The 22,057-nt window shown below is 39.6% G+C and overlaps 1 protein-coding gene across 2 annotated transcripts; it reads left to right on the forward strand.

Annotated features, from left to right (window-relative positions):
* The first annotated feature begins 416 nt into the window (after positions 1-416).
* LOC149280788 (G protein-signaling modulator 2-like) lies at positions 417-18,583 on the forward strand. Of its 2 annotated transcripts, none has more exons than XM_089500082.1 (14): positions 417-478; positions 5,941-6,162; positions 7,519-7,654; positions 8,362-8,504; positions 9,050-9,173; positions 9,830-9,945; positions 10,650-10,805; positions 11,815-11,923; positions 12,581-12,710; positions 13,010-13,080; positions 13,714-13,900; positions 16,568-16,720; positions 17,194-17,411; positions 18,416-18,583. In XM_089500082.1, the coding sequence occupies exons 1-14, from the start codon at positions 417-419 to the stop codon at positions 18,581-18,583; spliced, it is 1,995 nt and encodes a 664-aa protein (XP_089356208.1). The 2 variants fall into 2 exon arrangements, with proteins under 2 accessions (XP_089356208.1, XP_089356207.1); XM_089500081.1 differs by having other exon boundaries at positions 13,714-13,896; positions 16,558-16,720.
* The last annotated feature ends 3,474 nt before the right edge of the window (positions 18,584-22,057 follow it).

Below are 22,057 nucleotides of genomic sequence, written 5' to 3' on the forward strand. Positions count from 1 at the left end.
ATCCTGCTTCCCGTAGTCACCATAGCTACAATACAACGCGTGTCTCCGTAAGTCATAGACTGCTCTGTCAGCATGGATCACTTTGCTTTTTCCACACCGAGGGCTGCTTTGGGCTGCTGACGGAAGAACAAAAGTGATACTTCATGCAAAGCCTCTTGTGTTCCCTCTGCAGAACGGCAACCGAATGGAGCCAGCATGCTTTCAAGAGCCAGGAGCCTGTATGCGTGGCATCTCACGTCTAGATAAATGAAGATTTAAATGAAGGAATAATAATGATACCAGCTCTAGAAAGCAGTGACTCGTTTTTGTCTTCTTTCTCTTGGAATCCCTCCATCCCGGAGGACACCTGTGGTCCTTAAATAGAGTTTGTAAGAATTTTTCACCTACCTTTTTAATGGTTCTGAGAATGCATCCCGATGGAGGGGACTGAAATTTTATTAAGCATGCGTGAGGACCCTAGTCTTCATGTGCGTTACAGGTAAGAATATTGTTGTGTTCTTTTTCACTGTTTTATCCCACCAGCTCTTCTAGGTTGTTAGAACATTTATTAGATGCGGGTCCTTGAGTACCTTAAGTGGGACGGATTTAATGATGCTTGTTTTTTGTATGCATGGATATGTCCGCCGCCCTAACCGGTGTAGACACCCTTGGTTTAGACCTGGGATGTGTCATTTCTTATTTTTCTTATTTTTGTATAAAACTGTTTCTTTTTTGCTGAAAATATCTGGAAAGTGAACATTGTAAAATAGGGCTAATTAAATGTTGACTGCGTTTGTTAACCGCTTTCCCAAATCCTACACATTTCAGTTCTGTTGGCTAACTAACCCAATACATTAGTGCTTATAGATTAAAATAATGTGTAAGTATTAAATCCTGAGAAAAGGAAATTCAGATACCTTTCCCCGTGGTGTATCGGTCTCAATTCCTTTTCTCGGGATCAGTTGATTATTCCACCCCTCTGTTGCTAATTTGCTAATAGATGCTGATTGGCTCTGACAGCCCTTAAAAACTTAGTTACTAAAAGTCCACAATGCATCACATACATCATTCATCACATAATGTTTCGGTATGTATTTTTTATCACCATTGTAATGATTTATAATTTAAAAACAACCCACTACTTGGTATTTTGATCGGAAAACATATGGCCGACTACTACATTATTTATCCTACTTTCCTTTGGTTCCTCTTCCCGGATTTGCATTGTGTGTCTTCAATAATGTATGACCTTTTATACACCCGTTTTTACCGAAATACCCAGTCAGTGGAAGCAACAGTAGGAGCGGAGGATTGTTGTCGATGGGAGAACATCCCCCTCAATGTAGCAAATTTGAGTACATTTGCACCCTTGTCAAAATCACATTTGCTTTGGAGTTTCCAGAGAACTACAATTCTCTCCGTATGCTTCAGTAGCCAATGGTGCCACCATAAGGTGGGTGACACGTTGCACCCGTGCTAAAATACACGGGCCCCCGCTCATCACAATCATTGGCTCATTTTTGATGTCTACTTTTTGTGACGCTTCATCTTATGAATGACATGATCATTTTTGTTTTATAAATAGTAAAGATGTTACCTTAGTTGGTTATCTAAAGCAAAAGCCCTACCTTTTTTTTTTATTACTGGGATCAGATTAAAGTATAATCATCGACAATATTAGGGGCTCCATAGTAGCTTTTAGTACGTGTTCTATCTCTATTTTCTTAACCCAAAAACTCTTATTCTACTGCCTCTGGTGAACAAATGACGCATCGATAACCCATTGGACACTTTGACCAATAAAAGTCTATGGAGGTTCGGACTTCATTAGCATTGCTTTAAAGAATCAGCTCAGCGTGGTGTCTGATGAGGAAAGACACCCAAGACATCCCATGACTGACAAGAATGGCAGCCGGGTCTGCAGTTAAAGGAAGTCTGTTGTAGCAAGTATTATGATTACTATTGTTTTATATAGCGCCATCATATTCTGTAGCGCTCCACAATGGGTATTTGTCAAAGGTAACCTACATTACTGCATACAGCACTATATTTAATGCTCGAGGATAGTTTTTCCATAGGAGTTCCACATTAAAGTATAAAAACAACATTTTCCCCCACACTCGTACAGAGTAATGCATTGAAGCACTCCCAGTACATTCTCCCTGGGTTTAGGATTGAACTCTGCCAGGACTGTTCTGTGCCAAAGGCGTGCAAGTTAGTTATGCCCTCTAATGTGACATCAAGCAGAAAGGGTTTTAATATAAAAGAACATAAATAGCAATTCAATCACAAAAACATTCCTTTACAACTAACCTATTCTACTGCATTGTGGTCAACCTGACTTCAGGTCCATTTGAGCACAGAAGAGATATGGGGCAAGAACTTCTGTTCTCAGGATTCCATGTTTATTCTTCCTCATTGGCTTTTCTCTATCTTTTTGTACTGAGGAACCCTAGGTCAGCTAGTGAAGTAAATTAAAAACAGATTTAAAAGATACAGAATACTATGATATTTCCCCCGTTAACCCCCCCCAAACTTTTTATAGATATTCCAGAATACTATGACTCATGTTTGAATAAATTTGTCGGATCCTTAAATGCCTTAAAATATTGTTCCAAGTTTAAAAAAAAATTCTGGTCACAAATTAGTGGAAATTCCCACCCCTATCTGTGACGTTGGAACGATTGGAAAGTTTTGTACATGTGAATGACACTTCTTCTCCACTGGCTGGGCCAGAGTGTATTTAATGAAAGGAGCATGAATTAGAACCCATAAGGCTAGGTTTCCACTTGGGTTTTTGTCCTGCGTTTTTTTCTTGATGAAAAACGCCAAGAAAACTGCCACTGCATTCTCCTGCGTTTTGGTGTTTTTTCTGGCGTTTTAGCCTTTCTGTGGAAATTGCTTTTTTGACCTTAGGCAGTTTTTCCAGCCTTTACACTTTGGAATTTTCACCCAGCTAAAAGGGATTAGGATAAATGGCAAGTATCTGCCCCCTCCTGATGTCATTTCCTTGGTAGAGTTCTACTTAAACACGCCCCGGCGGACCCTTTTGTCTCTTTTCTGTGGTTTGTAAGGCATGCTTTATTCCGAATGTCTGCTCCTCTAGGAAGATTGGCCCCAAATGATGGTGCAAATGGTTTGCTGTTGCTTTTGGCACGCAGGATCCAGTTGGGTATGTTTGTTTGTAATGGTGTGTTTGTTCCAAATGGTGTAAAATTCAAAATGGACTTTGTTTTGTGTGAAACTGTTTGTTTCCAGCCTATTTCTCGTAGGACACACAGATACTGGGTCCATCCTCTGCATTGTAACTGTGGAAAAAAACGCCATAAAAAACGCCAAGGCAAAACCCTCATGGCTTTTTCATGGCGTTTTTTCTCTCCCATAGACTTCTATTGAAGAAAAACGCCAAGATTTCCTTGCAAAAAACGCCAGAGAGTCAACATGCTGCGATTTTGAAAAACTGCCACAGAGCCCAAAAAAGCAGAAAAACGCTAAAGAGGACTGAAAAAACGCCAAACAGAAAAACGCCAAGTGGATATGGCATTCTGCGATTTCCTATTGAAGAACAGCTAACATCTGGCTGTGGCTGAATTGGCGTTTTTATGGGCGTTTTAGCACAAAAAAAAACCAAGTGGAAACCCAGCCTAAAACTGTTTTATGCAGCTCAGCAAGTTGGTCTTCAAGCATGAGAACAAATCTAGGAGATGGAAGGGTGCGTTGGTAGCAGGCGTTCGAGGCTCGGTAGCTTTATAGTGGGATTGATGAGAGATGAAACAATATCCTCTTTCACCCTGTGGAAGATAGATCCGTTTTGTTAGGAGCAGGGATCTCCTCTACTCCCATACGAGACACCAGAAATGAGACATTTGACCCCAGAAATGAAGGATGAATTATTTTTTTTTTGCATTCTAGGTACTCCATGGTAGATGGAATTAGATTTATAGATGTAAACCATGACTGTACTTGCTCGTTTTTTAATGACCGTTCTGACATTTATTCTCACGTTGTATTATAAGATGTTGTCTATGTCTATATAGGTTACTTGTCCTGAATTGTCTACTCTGTACTTCATACGTAGTGTGCACCAGGTAGCATTGTGGTAACATGGAACCTTTTGTGATAGCCATGTACACAGTAGTGTGCTAGAAACCAACGAACGCGCTTCTGGTAGTGCATAGTTAGTATGTTATTACAGTCATGTAAGCCTGTAACGAAACACGACCCGGAGACAAAGCCACCTGCATACCAGCTGGATTGTAAACATGACCCGGCAAACGGTTCCTTATAAACACATTGCCGGCAGAGTCTTAAACCCATACACAGATCATGCTACAGAATTGTGAATTAAAACAAGCCATTGTATACAGCACCCACTAACAAGAAGTGTGTTCTTATTTATCACATCTAAGATGAACAAAAATCCTTTCCATTCGTTGTAAGTAAATGAAGCAGTATTTGCAGGGGAGAGTCATCTTTTCATTACGAATCTGTTGTGGGTGCCTAGAAACGTTTTTGGTGTATCATGGGGTATGTTCTCAAACACATTACAGGAATATCGAAATATGTGTTAGCAAGACGGCAATGCGAGTAGGTGTCTCGCAGGTTAAGAAGACAAACCACTGAAATGGTGACACTAATTGGCTGTGTCAGTTAACATGCGGTGGCCAGGGCAGACAGCCTGGCAGGAGATTAGCCGAGATTACCCATGTTGTGTTTTTAAGATTAACCTAGTTCCCGACGGCACAGAATATTTCCTAATGCAGTCCCTTTTCTATCTACATTACCTCCAAAACACAATGGAAGGTGTGCTTGCCGTTTGATTGCAACCAGGAACCTTCGCTAAGATCACGTTTAGAATTGGAATGGATCATTCATTGGGGATCTTCTGTTATAGCGTTATTTACCCCTCTAAAGTGCATGTTGGGTTCCCGCGCTGAGAATGTCCGTCATGACTTTCTGCTTGGGTTGTGGAAAATCTCCAAGGTAGTTAACATGGTCTGTTTCTTCTGTGTTTGACAACTTATTGCATTTTAGTGTATGGGGTATTGGAGGGAGTATCTTAATGTTTCCGGTCTCTTTAATACTAGTAATGGATGCTTTCTTTGTTTTAATATGATGAAAATGATACGACAAAACATCTATAGGTCACCCATACGTTTTATGTAGACCAACAGGTGAAACCCTCACACAGGCAAGCATAACAGTAAAGCCGTATTATTTAATGAGTTTCGTAAAGCTATCTTAACTGCATAGTCTTATTCATTCATTGCTGGACTATAATTTCAATGGTCATGGAACTCAAATGGCTCATTATGGATGATAAATGTTGTGGGTTATGGCTTTGCTCATACGTTAAGTAACATTGGGCCTATAATTATAATGAAGGTGACATTCATGTCATAGATCTGGTGACCGGTTTGTATTTATCACACCTCTTGTCATCATCGACAAGGTAGGTGAACATCAGGTTAATAACTATAGCGATATATTAAATGTCACCTAAAATAAGTGTGATGACATGACCATATAATGACTGGGTAATTTACAGACTGACATCATATTCTAATAAATGGACTGAACACATTGTATGGTGCAGATGTTAAAGTTTGTTACTAGAGATTATTCTTTAAGTCAATCTAATATACCTTCTCTGAATATTAATGTTGTTTTGTGCCGTTTCTGATGCTCTGTTCCACTTTCCACATTCTTGGTTGGTTGCTCTTCTCTCTGTTTATTAATTCATGAATTGAGACCTTCCCTGCGGTTTCAAAATTCAGACTTCGTGAATCATTCATGTCAGAGAATTGCTGAATTACAGCGTCTCTAACAACAGCAGCGATATTTTCATGCAATCCAACCTATTTTATTGTGGAAATACAGATGCATCCGATTCCATTGCTGTCATAAAACATGTGTTTACAATTTCAAACAATCTAATTAAAAACAATTCTGTATTTTAAGAATGGAGGCATCATGTTTAGAGCTGGCTCTGGAAGGTGAGCGTTTATGCAAAGCTGGAGATTGCCGCGCAGGAGTGTCCTTCTTCGAGGCTGCTGTGCAGGTGGGAACAGAAGATCTGAAAACCCTGAGCGCCATTTACAGCCAGCTGGGCAATGCCTACTTCTACCTTCACGAGTACAATAAAGCTCTGGAATACCACCACCATGACCTGACACTAGCAAGGTAACCTCGGGCCAAAGACCGATCATTGGCTCCTGCTACACAGACACGGGTACATTCTCGGTTGTAAAGGCAATACGTTGTTTTTTTAGTTTTTTTAGTTTTTTTTAAACCAAATAAATCTTAGAAAAAAGATGGCCGACCTAATTTTGATTTCCTTTACCTATCGTTGGGTATGGAGTTTCTTTAATTCATCCTAAAGGCAAAAACCACCCATGATTATTCTGGTTTCTGCATATCACGCTGGCTGATTTAAGCAGAATTATTTTAGAAACAAAAATAATCCGAAATAAATAATACGTAATCAGCGTCTACTAAAGTTTTACAGTACCTGTAGAGGTATTTTTTTTTTTTTTGTTTTTTTTTTAATCCATTATTTTTTTAATAGTAAATTTCATTGTAGCGGCTCTGGAGCTCATTAAGCTTTGTGCCCGTCTTAAAGCCTTCTATGTCCTGCTTCCTGCAACAGTTGTGAAATTGTTACAAAGATTTAAAAAGATAAAATAAGCAGCCTGAAAGCGAGATTAGTTTACAAGCTCGGTAAGGGACTGGTAAAGTAAAAAGACTAAGATTAATAGAGTACAAAACACTTTGTAGTTTATATAAAGCCTTGTATCACAGATCCTCTGTAAGGTACATTTAATAGCTCATTTTACGCTTACCGTACCTGTGTCTTACATTTAGAAACACAAGATCACTTGCTGTGAACCCAACTTACCAACTAAAGGGCCATGGGTTTCCTTTTCTTTATTTGAACCTATAATAAAAAAGTAAATGCCTGACTTTCAAGCAACCATAACAAATAGGTTTCTCACTACGGTAGTCAATATACACAGAAAGCTTTAGTACATGCTCGGTTATGTCACTACAGCTAGCAATAAAAGCCTCTTTAGCCCTTTTTGGTGACCCATACACCGAAATCATAATAGTCATCATGGTTAAAAGGGATACTTAACTGTCCCGGACTAAAGAAGAATGCATTCTTTAAAATAGAAAAACGAAGCACGTAGCGAGAAGCTGTAGCTCCCCATCTCCTCCATTTTCTGACATTCTCACCCTGGCTGTTTGAAACGGGAAAGCATTCCTATTGAAATCAATTTTGAAATCTCCACTATTATATTAATGTGCACATGATGGCTGGATTGTGTCTTTTTAAGGTAGGGTTGCAAAAAACCAGCATTCGCTGATGGCTGATCTTCCAAGTATTGGTACTCGGACATGGTCGATCTGTGGAAACTAGCGAGTCACCTGTGTTTGCCTGTAAAGATGGCGGACAACAGTCAATGAATAACGTTTAAAAACCTTGGCAATGTTGCATGTTTGATGTTCCTGTCATACTGATAGATATTTCTCGCACAGGACTATTGGAGACAGACTAGGGGAAGCCAAAGCCAGCGGTAACCTCGGAAATACACTGAAGGTCTTGGGTAATTTTGACGAAGCGGTTCTTTGTTGCGAGCGGCACTTAGAAATTTCCCGGGAGCTGTATGATAAGGTATGTGCTGTGCCATTTAGTTTTATTTACCATCGTGCCAGTAAAAGAAAAGCGATATGAATGTCTTCCCTAACTATCAAGACAAATGCCTTATAGAAGGTTGAATACAGTAGCGGAGGTGGGGTTCCCGCCGGCAGCATGGGATGCACAAACACTAATAAAAAATTAGTACATTTTATTAAATTAGTATTAATAGAAGCCATACAATATGTAGACCCCACTTCAGGTTTACCACGCTATATTATTATTATTACCTTTTATTTATCAAGCGCCAACAAATTACCTGCTAGCTTTGTAAAGTACAACATAGAACAGTAGGTCTGACCAAAATAATTTTACTTTATTTGATGTGAGCATATAATGTGACTTTGCTTTTTTATTTTCACTTTAGTTTATAGCTCGAGACAGACAAATAATTTTTTGACTCTGTTTTATTGAGCGGGTGGTTGGGACTGTTTGATAGAATAGTTTTCTGCATGCCATTTTATTCTAATGTAAAAGGTTAGGGATATCCTGCAAAGGTTGAAACCGACAGACTGTCTTTTTGCCCCCTCACTAACGTTATGTTTGTAATGCCTCTAGTACTTCCCGGAATTCTGCTCATAACCCGAGGCTTGTTTCCTCCATCAACTCCTACTAAAGCATCAATTTGGAAAGCATATTCCTGATTAAAAATCTTTTAATCATTTATTCTCACATCTGTCTAGGTTGGGGAGGCAAGAGCACTGTACAATCTGGGAAATGTGTACCATTCAAAGGGCAAGAGCCTGGCCTGCACAGGGACACGAGACCCCGGCGAGTTCCCGGAGGAGGTCAAAGCTTCTCTACAACGAGCTGTGGATTACTATGAGTAAGTTGAACTAAACTGATCGGAGTCTTGCGAATGACGGCACACCAGCTAGTATGTTATGTCGGGGGGGAAAAAGCAGTTTCCTTACTTAAACACCCAAGGTTACATTTCCTTTCTCTCCATGAGGAAGGACTTTGACAAAGTTTCTAAAAACTAACTTTGTGGCAATTTATGCTATTTGAACACATTTTACACATCTGTGTTATCCTGTGTACTGTGTGTATGTATAATATATATATATATATATATATATATATATATATATATATATATATATATATATATATATTTATTTAATGGTTTTGATGGAGGGGTATAGGCATGACATAAGCTATAGGCACGAGGGTAACAGGGCAGAATTGGGATGGAGACTGGTTGAAATGCGCAGGGCATTGATGAGGAGCGTGTGTTACCATCTACCCCTTCTCTTTGCCGCACATGGGAAAACTAAAATGTGGCACATGGCTTGTCCATCTAATAGCAAATCTGGCTCTGTGTACTTCAAATGCATTGATGATAACGCTCATTGCGTGTTTTGTTTGCAGAGCAAACCTATTAATTGTAACAGATGTGGGAGACCGAGCAGCCCAAGGACGTGCGTATGGAAACCTGGGAAATACACATTATTTACTTGGCAACTTTCGCAAGGCAGTCATGTCCCACGAGCAGGTACATCAACTTAATTTGACATCAAACTCCATTTGGAGCAGCCATCTTAAGTTTTCAAGATCTGCATGATTATTCCTAAGCATGGAGTCATTGCTCCTCTGTTGTAAAGTTGCTGACTGTTGACACAATCTTTTTAAAGGTGGAGTGAGAAGAGGGAATATAATTTCAGGATAGGGAATTTCCTTACCTGTTAGTTTAAAAATGAATATATATCCAAATATACACAATTACATGAATTACTGGCATGCAATCTCCTGATTTTTCACTATGGACGGGGAACAATCTCATCTTTGGTGTTTCCTTCTCTTTGCTTAGATCCTACTTACTTGTCTCGGGTTCCTTGACTCCAACCCTGTAAATGTCATGTCCCAGAATGGTAGCACACGTGCATGTGTATAAAATAAATCATTTTAGTAACAATATCAAACACATACACATATGCATGAGGAAACCAAATGGAATAAACAAATAATAAAAAAAAACATTTAGCACATAGATTTTAGTTAAGGAGATTTCCATATTTTAATACATGATCTAATCTACACCATGGCATGTGTGTCTGTCCCTTCGCTGGACATTTAGGGTTAAGCTGCTACAATATCTTGCTTTTTCTGAAACTGTCCCTTTTCAGCCTGGTCTCTTTACTTTGTTTATAGCGTCTCTTAATTGCGCGAGAATTCGGTGACCGGTCGGCAGAAAGAAGAGCTTACAGTAACCTGGGAAATGCGTTTATCTTCCTCGGCGAATTTGAAATGGCAGCAGAATATTACAAGTAAGATGCTAACCTCTTCCAACTACTTCCACCATGAGTCATATTATGATGCATTTTATTGCATATATGCTATTATGACAAAACTAGAATTGACAGATTAAGACACACCTATACATTTAGTAACGCGGGTCCTGCCCTAGACTTTACCAAGCAGCTGCCCGTCGGTATCTGTGCGGGGATAGCTCTGCTATATACACAAAATCTACCCCTGTAATAGCATTATTGAAACTTTCTAACTATAAATAGGGAAACGTTAATTCAGGATAATTCTAAATTTCACAAGATACCAAATCATACTACTTTATACTACGAACATGTTGTACCTAATAATACTGTCTTGGCATGAACTCTTTGCTGGTCGCTAAGAGATGCCAAGATCTGTAATCAATGATGCTACAAGCTTGAATGCTTGATGCTCCAGTTATGTAATAGTTGTTGTGCTTGTTGCATTGTTCCGGATGTAATTTTGTCTCTGAAATAAACAAAAAATGCTAAATACCTGCTTCTTGCTTGCCTCAAGATATGCAAGGAGGCATTGCAAGGTGTTGCATGCCTGTTTATCTAAAGGGCTTTAATCGGCGTAAATGATGACATTTAGGTTAATACATTGTATTGCGTTGTTTTATAACTATAATTTGCTAAGTACATCAGTGCTGCCCTTTTGAACCAAGATGATCTAATGGATCTGCATTGCGTTCCTGTAGGAGGACACTGCAGCTGGCACGGCAGCTGAAGGATAGGGCTGTAGAGGCACAGAGCTGCTACAGCTTAGGAAATACGTACACTCTTCTTCAGGACTATGAAAAGGCGATTGATTATCATCTGAAGCATCTTGTCATTGCCCAGGAACTCAATGACCGGTGAGTGCTCAAATTACACATCATCTTTCTTTCATACTTTTGTTTTTAAAGTCTTCTAGCCCGACTGACATCTGGTTTTGGTTACAGAACTGTTTCTGCCAAGAATTTCAGAATAGCGTGTATATAGTGTTCTTGCACCTGTTACCTAGAGGTGGCATTGGCACAGGTCCTTGGGTGCCTCTGTTGCCCGGATATAGACCATCAGATTTGTCGGCAGGAGCCCCTCCCTTCGTTATATCTGTGGACTTTAGGTTGATTTACTTGTAGCTCCGAGTTCTAGCACCCTTGTAAGGAATTTCACACAGACCCCCTATTAACATTAAACAGCCAATCCCCACGACTGGTTTACCCATATGAAATGTACTGGAGATGGCTGTGCATACAGTATTATTCTGGACTTTAAAAAAATGTCATATTAATGTCTCCTTCGTCTGCTATTTAGATGCGTAACTTTGTGTATTCGCAGTTATCTTAATGCATTAGTTATACAGGAGAATCTGGCACTTCCAGCTGGTGATTCTTACTGGAACATCACAAGAATTTCACGAAATGCTGAATAAAAAAAGTCTGTACCTTTTAGGTTTAAAGGGTTCAGGGATTCACTTGATGTTTGCAGAGAAGATGATGGATAGCTATGTTCAGCTGAAAAACTCCACACGGTCTCTGTAGGCTCTGAGACTAAAAACAGGGACATATTGTGTGGTTAATCCCACCTTACTGGGCTGCAGCCATGATATTTGACAAAGGAGAATGATTTACCAGTGCCCGAATCAACCCTGCAAAGTTATAGATTTCAGAAACACGAGGCCGTGGAACTGTATTTTGGCCGGTCTTGTCGTTTTCCGATGAGTTATACTCTACCACAACAGCGACAAGGTTGCTGCGCCGTTATGTTGACCTTGCAAGATTAGCGTACCGGAATTAATCACGTAGATGCCATAGTTAAATCTGTAGAAGTTCTTGTACTGCTATGAATTACAGCAAATTTGGTAACATGCTTTTATTACAGAGTTGGAGAAGGCCGGGCCTGCTGGAGTTTGGGAAATGCATACACTGCCCTAGGAAACCACGACCAAGCTGTCCACTTTGCGGAGAAACACCTAGACATTTCACGAGAGGTAATGTGTACGTTTTTGTATTTGTAAACATGACAAGGTGGCACTCTGTCGATGGTGTTATTTTATAAACTGAGAGTAGTTCTTTCTGAAGTAACCAATAATGCAATGCATCCAGTCCGTCGTGATGGGTCAGAGAGCCTGGTTTGTCTGACAAACTTACTTGGCAAGGTTCGTGTGCTTTGTAACTTGCTGTTACTGCATGGCGTACAATATGTCTTCTATATCCGAGGACAGAGCTGGTTGAGGAGCGAAGGAGTGTGAGCCAGAGCCAGAGCCAAGCCATCTTAACAAGAGCCCAACCCAGATGCCTAGGCCTAGAGCCTAACTCAACTTGTGCCAAGCCACAACCCGCTAACCCATTGTATGGCATTATCAGTGTGGTGTTATTTTTAAGCAATATATTGTAACCTGTTTCAGATGGATCCAAAGTAATATGTACTGTGCTTAACTTTTTTTTATTGTCAATATGAGCTTTTGGTCATTTTAGGGATGGGGAGAAAGTTGGTTGTTTTAAAAGATTATCTCTTAAAAAATTAAAATTTGACTTAGCTGGCTGCAAACCAACGAATTGGGGCTGTATACTTCTATGTGTATGTGGGAAAATAGCCGTTATATGGGATGATACTGAGCTTTTCCGGGAACTTTTTCATTTTCCAGTTGGGAGATCGTAACGGTGAACTTACAGCGCAATTGAACCTCTCAGACCTGCAGATGGTACTGGGACTCAGCTACAGCACCAATACATCCGTGCTCTCAGAAATCCAGGACACGGACGCCAGTGTGCATGGTAAGCGGCATATCCATTACCCACATCTTTATCTACTCCTTAAGCGCTAAGCCCTTCTGTTTTACATTTGTAGTTTGGTACTGCTTTGGCATACAGGGATTATATTTAACGATGCTATTTCTTGTACGTCCCGCTGTTTGCCCCTAGCTTACTCTATTTATACCTCTTTGGGTTACATGCTTGGCCTTCTTAAGAAGAGTACATGCATTATTTTAATGGAACATCAACACAATATGTGCAATATCTATGTCTGAAAACTTCTGTACTTGCATTTATTTTTGTTTGTATTTGTTTAAAAGGAGCCCGGCCCAGAATAAGCAGACGTCACAGCATGGAGAACCTGGAACTTGTAAAGTTAACTCCAGAGAAGGTGATTGGACCCGTCTAAATAAATCTTCCATTATGTTAAGCATCCAAGACAATTTTTGTGTAATTGTAGACATGCCGTTTTTATAACTTTTTCTGAGTTTTTTTAAATAATCTGTTAAACTCTAAGAGGAGCAGGCGGTGCTGGACTGCTTTTCATCTGTTAGTATTGGCTTGAATCTATTACATGACTGGGATATAAATATCTTCTTGTTTAAACACCATATCTCATTGTGTTACAGACGTTACAGCTATTCTTGCTATTTTGTAGGATAGGAAGTAGACACACCGGGGCAATATATGCAAAATAGATTTTCATGCAAAGTTACAAAAGTGGTCTTATTGCCATAGCAACCAGAATGGGGTCAGTAGGGACACTGTATAGGTTTCTAAGATGATGAAGCAACTTTGTAGATACGTAAGCCCCATTGTCCTTAGACCGCTTCTCCGGTAGGTAGTCCTTCTACCACCGAAGATCGATTCAATAAGATCCATTCTGAACATCAAGCCACTTCATATTACAACGTTCAAAGTACATGGGCATTATATGGAGTGTTCATTAGAACTCTATAGTATAGGCAAAGGGTCGCAGAAACAGTATAGGGATATTTATATACATATTTATTTCTTTTTTTAGGTACAGAACTGGAACAGCGAGATTCTCACAAAACAGAAAGCACTTCTCTCAAAGCCATCTGCTAAGCTTATGTTCGTGAATAGACTGAAGGGCAAGAAGCTTAAGAATAGCACATCCAGTAAAGTGTTACAGGACGCGAGTAATTCTTCGGATGCTGGCAGAAAGATGACAAACTCCCAGCGTGTAAGTTTTACTGATGCTTTATTGCCATTGAACAGAGCAGCACGTACTCGCGCATGGGAGGCTGCGTACCTTTTCATATGACAGATCATTTAAAACCAGAGGAGTGACTTGGTGAAACAAAATGCAGCAGAGGACATAAGAGCACAAGGCAAAAATTTTGTAATTTTTTTATTTCCACCAGGACTAATATATATTAAACGTATCATATTTCTTATGATCGTAGCACCTGACCCAATCACTGTTAAATACTCTAGGCGAAATACATTTAACCCGGTACCATAATGACTCCAGTAGTAAATTAGTAGTGCATGCAGGAAATATTTCTGATTTATGTGGCCAGTAGTCAAACACATGACAGATGCCCTAAGTTTAGTTAAAGTTAATATTTTTTATATGTGGCTTTCATGACTTACCGTATTTCCCCATGTATAAGACACCTTTTTTTTTAGAAAAAATTGGGGTCTAAAAATTGGGTGCGTCTTATACAGTGGTGGTAGATTTTTTATATTTTTTTTATAAAAAGGGGACCTGCTGCTTACCTTGATCCGCCGCGGCTGCACAAGAACCCAGTGGAGTCACGTGAATGCACATCACATCACATGACTCCACTCAGTTCCTGCTCAAGCAAGGCAGAGGGGAAATAGCGGCCCCCACGGAAGTCGGCGAGCGGCAGCAGATCTGCAGTTCAGGTAAGGTAGGGGGAGTAAGTGTGTGTGTGTGTTAGCATGGATCAGTGTGTAGAGGGCACAGGGAGGGGGAACAGAGAGGCTAAAAGTGATGTGCATGTACTGGCTGCCTGAGCATGATAGGACTGCAATTGCTAACAATTGCTAGCAGCCAACATCAATCACCCTCATACCATGCCCAGGCAGCCAGTACAATAACTTTATGTAATATTTTTTTTTTTTATTTCGGCCCCCAAAAATAAGGGTGCGTCTTATACAAGGGAGCGTCCTATACTTGGGGAAATACGGTACTGGTTTTAACTACAAGCCCTTCTCAAAATACAGCGCTTTACAGAAATGTGGTTGTTCTGGACTCTGTGGATTCATAATAATGTGACCAGGCAGACAATTTTAGATGTAGATACACCATTATAAATACTGCAAAAAATTTAGCTGCCAGACACTCGCTACTTTAACGCTGTCCCCATCATCTTTATATTTAAGGAAAATGCAGAATAACACTGAAAACCTTATTAGTAATATAGCATCTGGTATGGTTTTTCTTCTTGTCCTATTAATTGTTACATTAGAGACTGTGATTAATCTTTAGTAAAGGCATAATTGGCATGAAAAACTACATTTAAAATAATTGTCATCTTCCCTTTCAAAATAATCATTGTTATAGTTTTTTGACAAATGGATCCTAGCTTTATGTACAGATTTTAAGTCCCCTTTTCCTAAATTGCTCCCATATGTGAAAAAATACAAAGTTTATGATAACAATATGAAACACATTTTTCTTCAATGCTACATTACTTTATACAACACTGTATTTACACCTGAATGGAAACTTCCCTATAGGAAATAACATTGTGGTTTGCCATATAGTCTACCAAAGACAGTATGTACATATATGTACATATTTCCATTTATTATATCTCCTATGTCTGTTTATTTGTATATATAAAGCAAATATATAATTGTCCAAAGTAGTTTCATTGAAACTTTTTTTTTTTTTAACTAAACAAAAGTTACACCGTACGTTTAAAGGCTTCTAAAGTGCACTTGCTAATAAAAATAAAATTTGAATAAAATAATAAGGGTAGCGGATTAATGCTTTAACAATGTACTGGGGGAAAAGTCAACAATAGGAATCTCATTGTAGGGCAAGACTGATTATGCAATCATAATACCCAATACGAGATACCTTTTCAAAGCGAGTCTGTAACCGTTCTGTACACGGCAGTAAGGAACCCGTGCGAGTGGCTGCCGTAACGGCCTGTGGTCGGGATCTCTCTCTAGGATTATTCCTCACCAAGTTCTTGCTCGTTGTTGTAAATTTGTTTGATTAGCACTTGTTAGGACGAGACTCAGCAGAGCAAGAACTTTAGCACTGATTGACACTGGGGTTTTGCCACCTTTTGCCACAGATATTGGCTTCCTTTGCGTGGATTGCATTTAAGGTGCCAAACAGCTTCTCTGGCAAACTTTGTTCTAATACTGATGAAATGTTACCTAAAGTTAGCTGTAATGGTTTAGGAAGCATCTGAATTATGTTAACAGGGTCTTAGGATTCGTTAGAAATCCAATAAATGAGGTTAATAGGGTTAGGCAAGAATATCCGTCTCATTGACCGGTGCTTTAATGCCTGTAACGGTTCTTACCGTCATTTAATGAAACATCCTTCAAGAACCCTGTTCCTACCCGTTCTGAGATCAGATGGAACGGCGTGGTGGTTGTTGTAAAGTTCTCTGTTTTAATAAATATTAAGTATATTGCAGCTACACACACCTTATACAAAAGCTACCTAACGCTTTACATTTCTAAAAAAAAAATTGTACTGTTTGGCATAGGCTTGTCCTTTTTCAGGAAATGAAGAAAAGAAAAAAAGTTCATCTGAAGTGGTTCCTACATACAAGTAGTATATCATCGTTTGTTGTTCTTTAGAAAGAGTGTTAAGTTGATTTCATTGCAATTTCATATTGTTTTCTTTCAGAAAACTGCAGTCCAGGACAGTATTGGCGACGAAGGCTTCTTTGATCTCCTGAGCCGCTTTCAGAGCAACCGGATGGACGATCAGAGGTGCAGCTTACAGGAGAAGAACCATGTGAACATTCCCACGGCCTCGCCTTCAACCCCTCCTAAAACCATGAAAAAATGTAGGTTGACACAAAGGATGAACACCCAAAGGCTGCAGCGCTCGTTAATACTATTTCAATCAGTTCAGCCATTGTGCAAGAGCGGAAAGCATGTTTATAGCTCAAGAGTAAATGGCCTTGAATTCGTTCACATTTCTCATTCATAAACAATTGCCTATTTCTGATTGACGTTCCATCTCACATAAGACAAGTACTGCTAAAGGGTAAACTTTAAATGAGCACAGAGTGACAACTATTTAAAGTTCAGAAATCGCAAGAAATCCACATCATAGCTCTGTGGTTCCCTTAAGCAACAGGATCACATTCTCCATACATTGTTTTGAATCTTCAGGTCCAAGTTTCCAAAGTATCACATATATCATGGAAGTAACTTATGTTGATGATACATTAACAAGAGTTTTAGGGCAAGCTACTTGGTTTGGTAAAAAAAACAAAACAAATATATATCACCACTTTATATTGTCCCTCTTCAGCATTGTCCACATCTGCGGTCTCCCCTCGCACCGACGAGTTCCTTGATCTTCTTGCAAGTTCCCAAAGTCGCAGACTTGATGATCAGAGGGCAAGCTTCAGTAACCTGCCTGGACTGCGAATTGACCAGCAGAACAACCACTCTGTACTGGGGCACTTAATGGCCAGTGAAAACAGGGAGCCAGATGAAGACTTCTTCGACATGTTGGTAAAATGCCAGGTAGGAACTGTCCTGTCTTCTGTTGGAAAAGGCTTGTAGGGTGAGGAAAGACTCACATTGGAATACATTTACACTGCACTGGCCGTTGGTTTAGGAGATCAGGCCACTGACAGATCCGCAGCACGCCCTCAAGTTACCATCTTGGTAGTCCTGACCTTTAAACAATATTTGGTAGGCACAAGAACATTTTAAGGAACTGTACCTCAATGCTGCTAGTAGGTTCCAGAGTAAATGGGATGTACATCACTGTGACATCCCATTCACTCCCAAACAAGTGCACCAATACTAAATGTTGTGTTGCACGAGTGGGGGGGGGTGCAAAAAGCCACACAGTGTTCTAAGCATGGTGCACATGTGTGACAGCACACATTCATTTGAAGACATTTAAAGTAGGTCTGTCAGTTTTACTGTTAATGGTGCTTACACATTTAAATGTTAAATATACCCATTCGAAATCGGCATCATTTCTATACCGTGGCAGCAGTCACCCTGACTCCCTGTACACAGGGTCTGCATGATGATTACTACGTATTAACCTGCCCACCTGTGCTAAGTTGCTGCTCTGCTTTTCTCAAAAAGAAAGGGGAGGTAATGTAAAAACAGGAACCTAATTACTATGCCATCCATAAAAAAAAAAATCAATTAATGTATAAATGTAATTTAACAAAATGCCAGAACAGATCAGGACTGCATAGTACATCCTACGCTTTTTGCAGTGACGGGTAGATTCTTTATAATGCTGCATGGTAGATCAGGCTCTCCGGAGCTCTCCTTACCTCGTTTCTGTAAGCCACATTGTACAGCTCTGCGGAGTATGACGGCTCTATGTAAAAATAATCATCCATCCCTCCCAGTATCCCTGGCTGCATACTTTTTGGAGGTGTGTAACATTCTCATCAAATGCAGACAACCAATTTAATCAAAGAATGGGTTCTCATTACAAATAATGGGGTTGCCTTTTGCATGTCTGTTGCTCTTTTTAACTTTGATCTTCCTCTATTTAGGGTTCCCGCTTGGATGACCAGCGCTGTGCCCCTCCTCCTCCCCCGAAGAAAGGTCCCACTGTTCCAGACGAGGACTTCTTCAGCCTTATACTGCGGTCGCAAGCTAAACGCATGGACGAACAGAGGGTCGCCCTCTCTGCACACTTAAAGAGACCAAACTCGAGCTAAAGCGCAGCTGCTATGCTATAACCCTTCCTCCAAACAAAAATCCGGGATACCCCAACGTGCAAATAGCACTTAGGTATAGGGGACCCTCGCACAGCCATTCTCCATTTTACCAGGCTGTGCTCCAGGCGGAGTGCTGTTCATGTCAAACCATAAACTAACTCAACAATGCAGCTGGGCTGTAAAGATTGACAAAGACATCCACCATGGAACATCTGCAATGATATTTGGTGGCGTAATAATATTATGGGGTAAGGGATCTAATGGCTGATAAGGTCCCTTTCTATAGATAGTATATTCAGGAATCATCCACAGTACTGTAACTTGACTCTTCCATTCTAAAGACTACTACTTGGGCATATGCAGCCACTTCTCAATGCTTCATAAGCTGCATGTAAGCCATATCCTCAGCAAATTGTTTAACCACAGCGTGGAGAGGTTGTGGATCTCCAGCCCTCAGGCTTCGGTCCATCATAAGGTGTAAATAATTCGGCAACTGCTAGTGAGCTATAGATCGAACCACTAATATTTCCGGACTAACAGCTTCCTTAATACCCTGGATCTGAAACGGCATATTATAATATGGCAAACGACCTACAAAGTTTTATGAGAAGTTGTTGTTTAAGTAAAAGTTGTCCAGTAAGTAGATGTACTTTAGATGTATGTTTGTACATATGGCTTAGATTTATTGACATATCCCAAGCATAGATATATTATTATTCAACCCAATGACTAAATCTTCATAGTATTAGATTTTCTCTAAGGTTTACATATATTAAGGAAAATAGTGTATAGATCACATTGCTTCCGGTTTCAGTGCCTCGGATATGCATTCCACCATGTGGTGTACCCACTGGGATCCATTCATAAGGTTTATTTGGGACCATGAGCACAGTCTGGGCTTCATTTACTAAATTCCCTGGATGACACTGGCCTATAGAGACAGATTACATGATTTATGTGTCCTTTAGAAAGATCTTTTGTTATTTCAACCAAGTCTAACCTTACTTTGCAAAAGCCGAATTTCAATCTTTTTAGTTCTTTTATAACTAAGCCATTTGATCTGAAGCACTACAGATTTTTTCTTACTTTTGTAAATAGGTTTTTTTTTTCTGTCTGCTTTTATTTTTACTTGACATTTGGACTGCTGCGGGCATTCAGGTTTTGCAGGTTAACGGGGCCAAGAAGGTACGTTATTCGTTATTTTTAACGGATGCTGGGAGAGCAGAACTACTCCAAAAGGGCTTTTTGTGTTGCTTTTACTTAAAAAAAAATAAATAATAATAATAATTTTAGAATTGTACATAGTGTTTGGAGAAAAGGTACTATTTGGTGTTATGTGGTTCTAACATGTCTGTTAATATAACCTGTTTTACAATAATGTAAAGTATTTTTTTTTAAAGATTTTCTGACCACTAACAGTGTTTTGTCTTTGGTTATTTTTTACCAGCTTTGTGAGGTGTGTTGAATAAACCTCGGGGTAAAACACAATTTTTAATATGCAAGTTTGAGTGAATTATTTTACTTATAGAAGGCAGTGACAAAGTTTCGACTGAATGGATCGCACACAGATTTGGGGTCTGAATGGTCCCCCACCCTCCAGCGTTGGTCGTCCGAGCTGACAGGGGTACACATCTCTTGCGAAGAAAATAGAAGAAAAAAAACGCTACTACATTTGCAAGGGGGCCGCCGTGGAAACTTTAAGGGACCATGCAGCTATAATATGCCTTAAAGTCCATATGATAGCTTTTTAATGTCCTTTAAAGGATTTCCTATATTGATATTTATTTATATCAATACAAAGGTTAAATGAAGGACATTTTGACATTTCTGAACTTTATTAGAATTTTATTATAATAAAAACAATATTGGAATGTATATTCTGTATTAAAAAATAGTACTGAACAAAATCTCTTCACCTTTAGGTAGAGGATTCCCGCTTTGGTACACTACGACTATATTAATCATCATGAGCTCTACTTACAGTGCTTATATTCTCAGCCACATCAGCTGTTGTCTGTAAATCCAGCCTGAGCAACGTGGGGTTTATATATTTGCTGTTCTGGCTGTCCTCAGAATTACATGTGACACGGCCCGTTTCCGCATCTGATGAAGAATCATTTCTCCTTCTCTTCTCTTTATCCGTGGAATCATTTTCTTTTTGGGGGGAGATTTTAGAACTTGATCCCTAAAGAAAAAGCGTTAAAAAAAAACCAATCAAATGCCAAAATATTTTGCCAGCCCCAAACCTGCAAATTCCAATTATTTTTTGCCATTTTCCAGTTTCATAAAGAATATCAAGCGATATACTATTGGCACACTTCCTCCATTAGCGGAACAAGAAATTGCAATGAATGGGGATACCAAGCAGAGATAATAATGGGTTAGAACCATTTACCAAGGCCTTTCCTTGCCGTAGTATGCATACTTTCAATCACGTCATCTTTTAAAGCTCCCGTTTGACAGTAAATCAATTCCTAGCATTTAAAAGTTTAGTCACCTTCACAAGTAACTTATGCCCAACTGTGAAAAGCAATTTGTCTCAACAGACTTGCACATGGACCACTAGCAGTGTAAAGTTTCCGTTAGTTAGATGGCCCTCTGACCATATTGGAGAAAGAAACCAAAACCAATTCTTACAGGACCTTAAGTTGATTTTCATTGAGGACGACGCATCAACCTGCTTTTGCGTCCTCTAACTTATAGCAAAGCTGTTAGACTAGCAGCGTCATAGAGGATTAAAAGACTTACAACGTGCATAAATAACAATTTTATTAAATGAGTCTTCTCCATGGCCATATACAAAGTGCTATACCACAATCAAGTTGGTCAGCTGGAGAGTGCCAGTACTTTTTAATGATGTGGCTAGTGGTTGAAATCTGGAGGGTAATGCAATATTCTGAGATATACATATACCGTATTATCAAAGATTAAAATGACAGTGGTGCCTCACCAGCAAAAAAAAAAAAAAGCATATTACAGTACTTTACAGGAAAATCCATAGGGGGGTTCTGCAGAATCCCACGCCCCATTATTTAAAGGGACCAGTCAGCTATCATATGCATTATGTTCATATGATCGCTGGAGTGTCCTTTTAAAGCACTGCATACAAAAACAAGATTACAGCCCGATACGTAGATAGGACGGCACTTCAACATCTCAACAGCAACAGTTCACCAATTCACAACTAAGCCATAGAATCACGAATATGGTAGCACCTCATCTGTTCCCCTAACAAGACTACAACCAACCAGGGAACTTTTTGCACTCTCTCTGGACAGGTTTGGAAAATTAAATACAAATATGCAACCACGAGAAAATATAGGAAATCTGACTGCAAGGATGTAAAACGGAGCAATATCTGATGGGGTAGGAATCATGTAACACAACGTCATAACAGCCTACCAATTCTGTAAGGATACGGACGTCCAGATAGAAAAGGTGACGTCCTTGTGGACTGGAGTCTAAAGGGTTTAT

This window comes from Sceloporus occidentalis, unplaced genomic scaffold, assembly GCF_023333645.1.
Source record: "Sceloporus occidentalis isolate IW3139 unplaced genomic scaffold, rSceOcc1.0.p SCAF_147, whole genome shotgun sequence".
In the NCBI taxonomy this organism is placed as follows: Eukaryota; Metazoa; Chordata; class Lepidosauria; order Squamata; family Phrynosomatidae; genus Sceloporus; species Sceloporus occidentalis.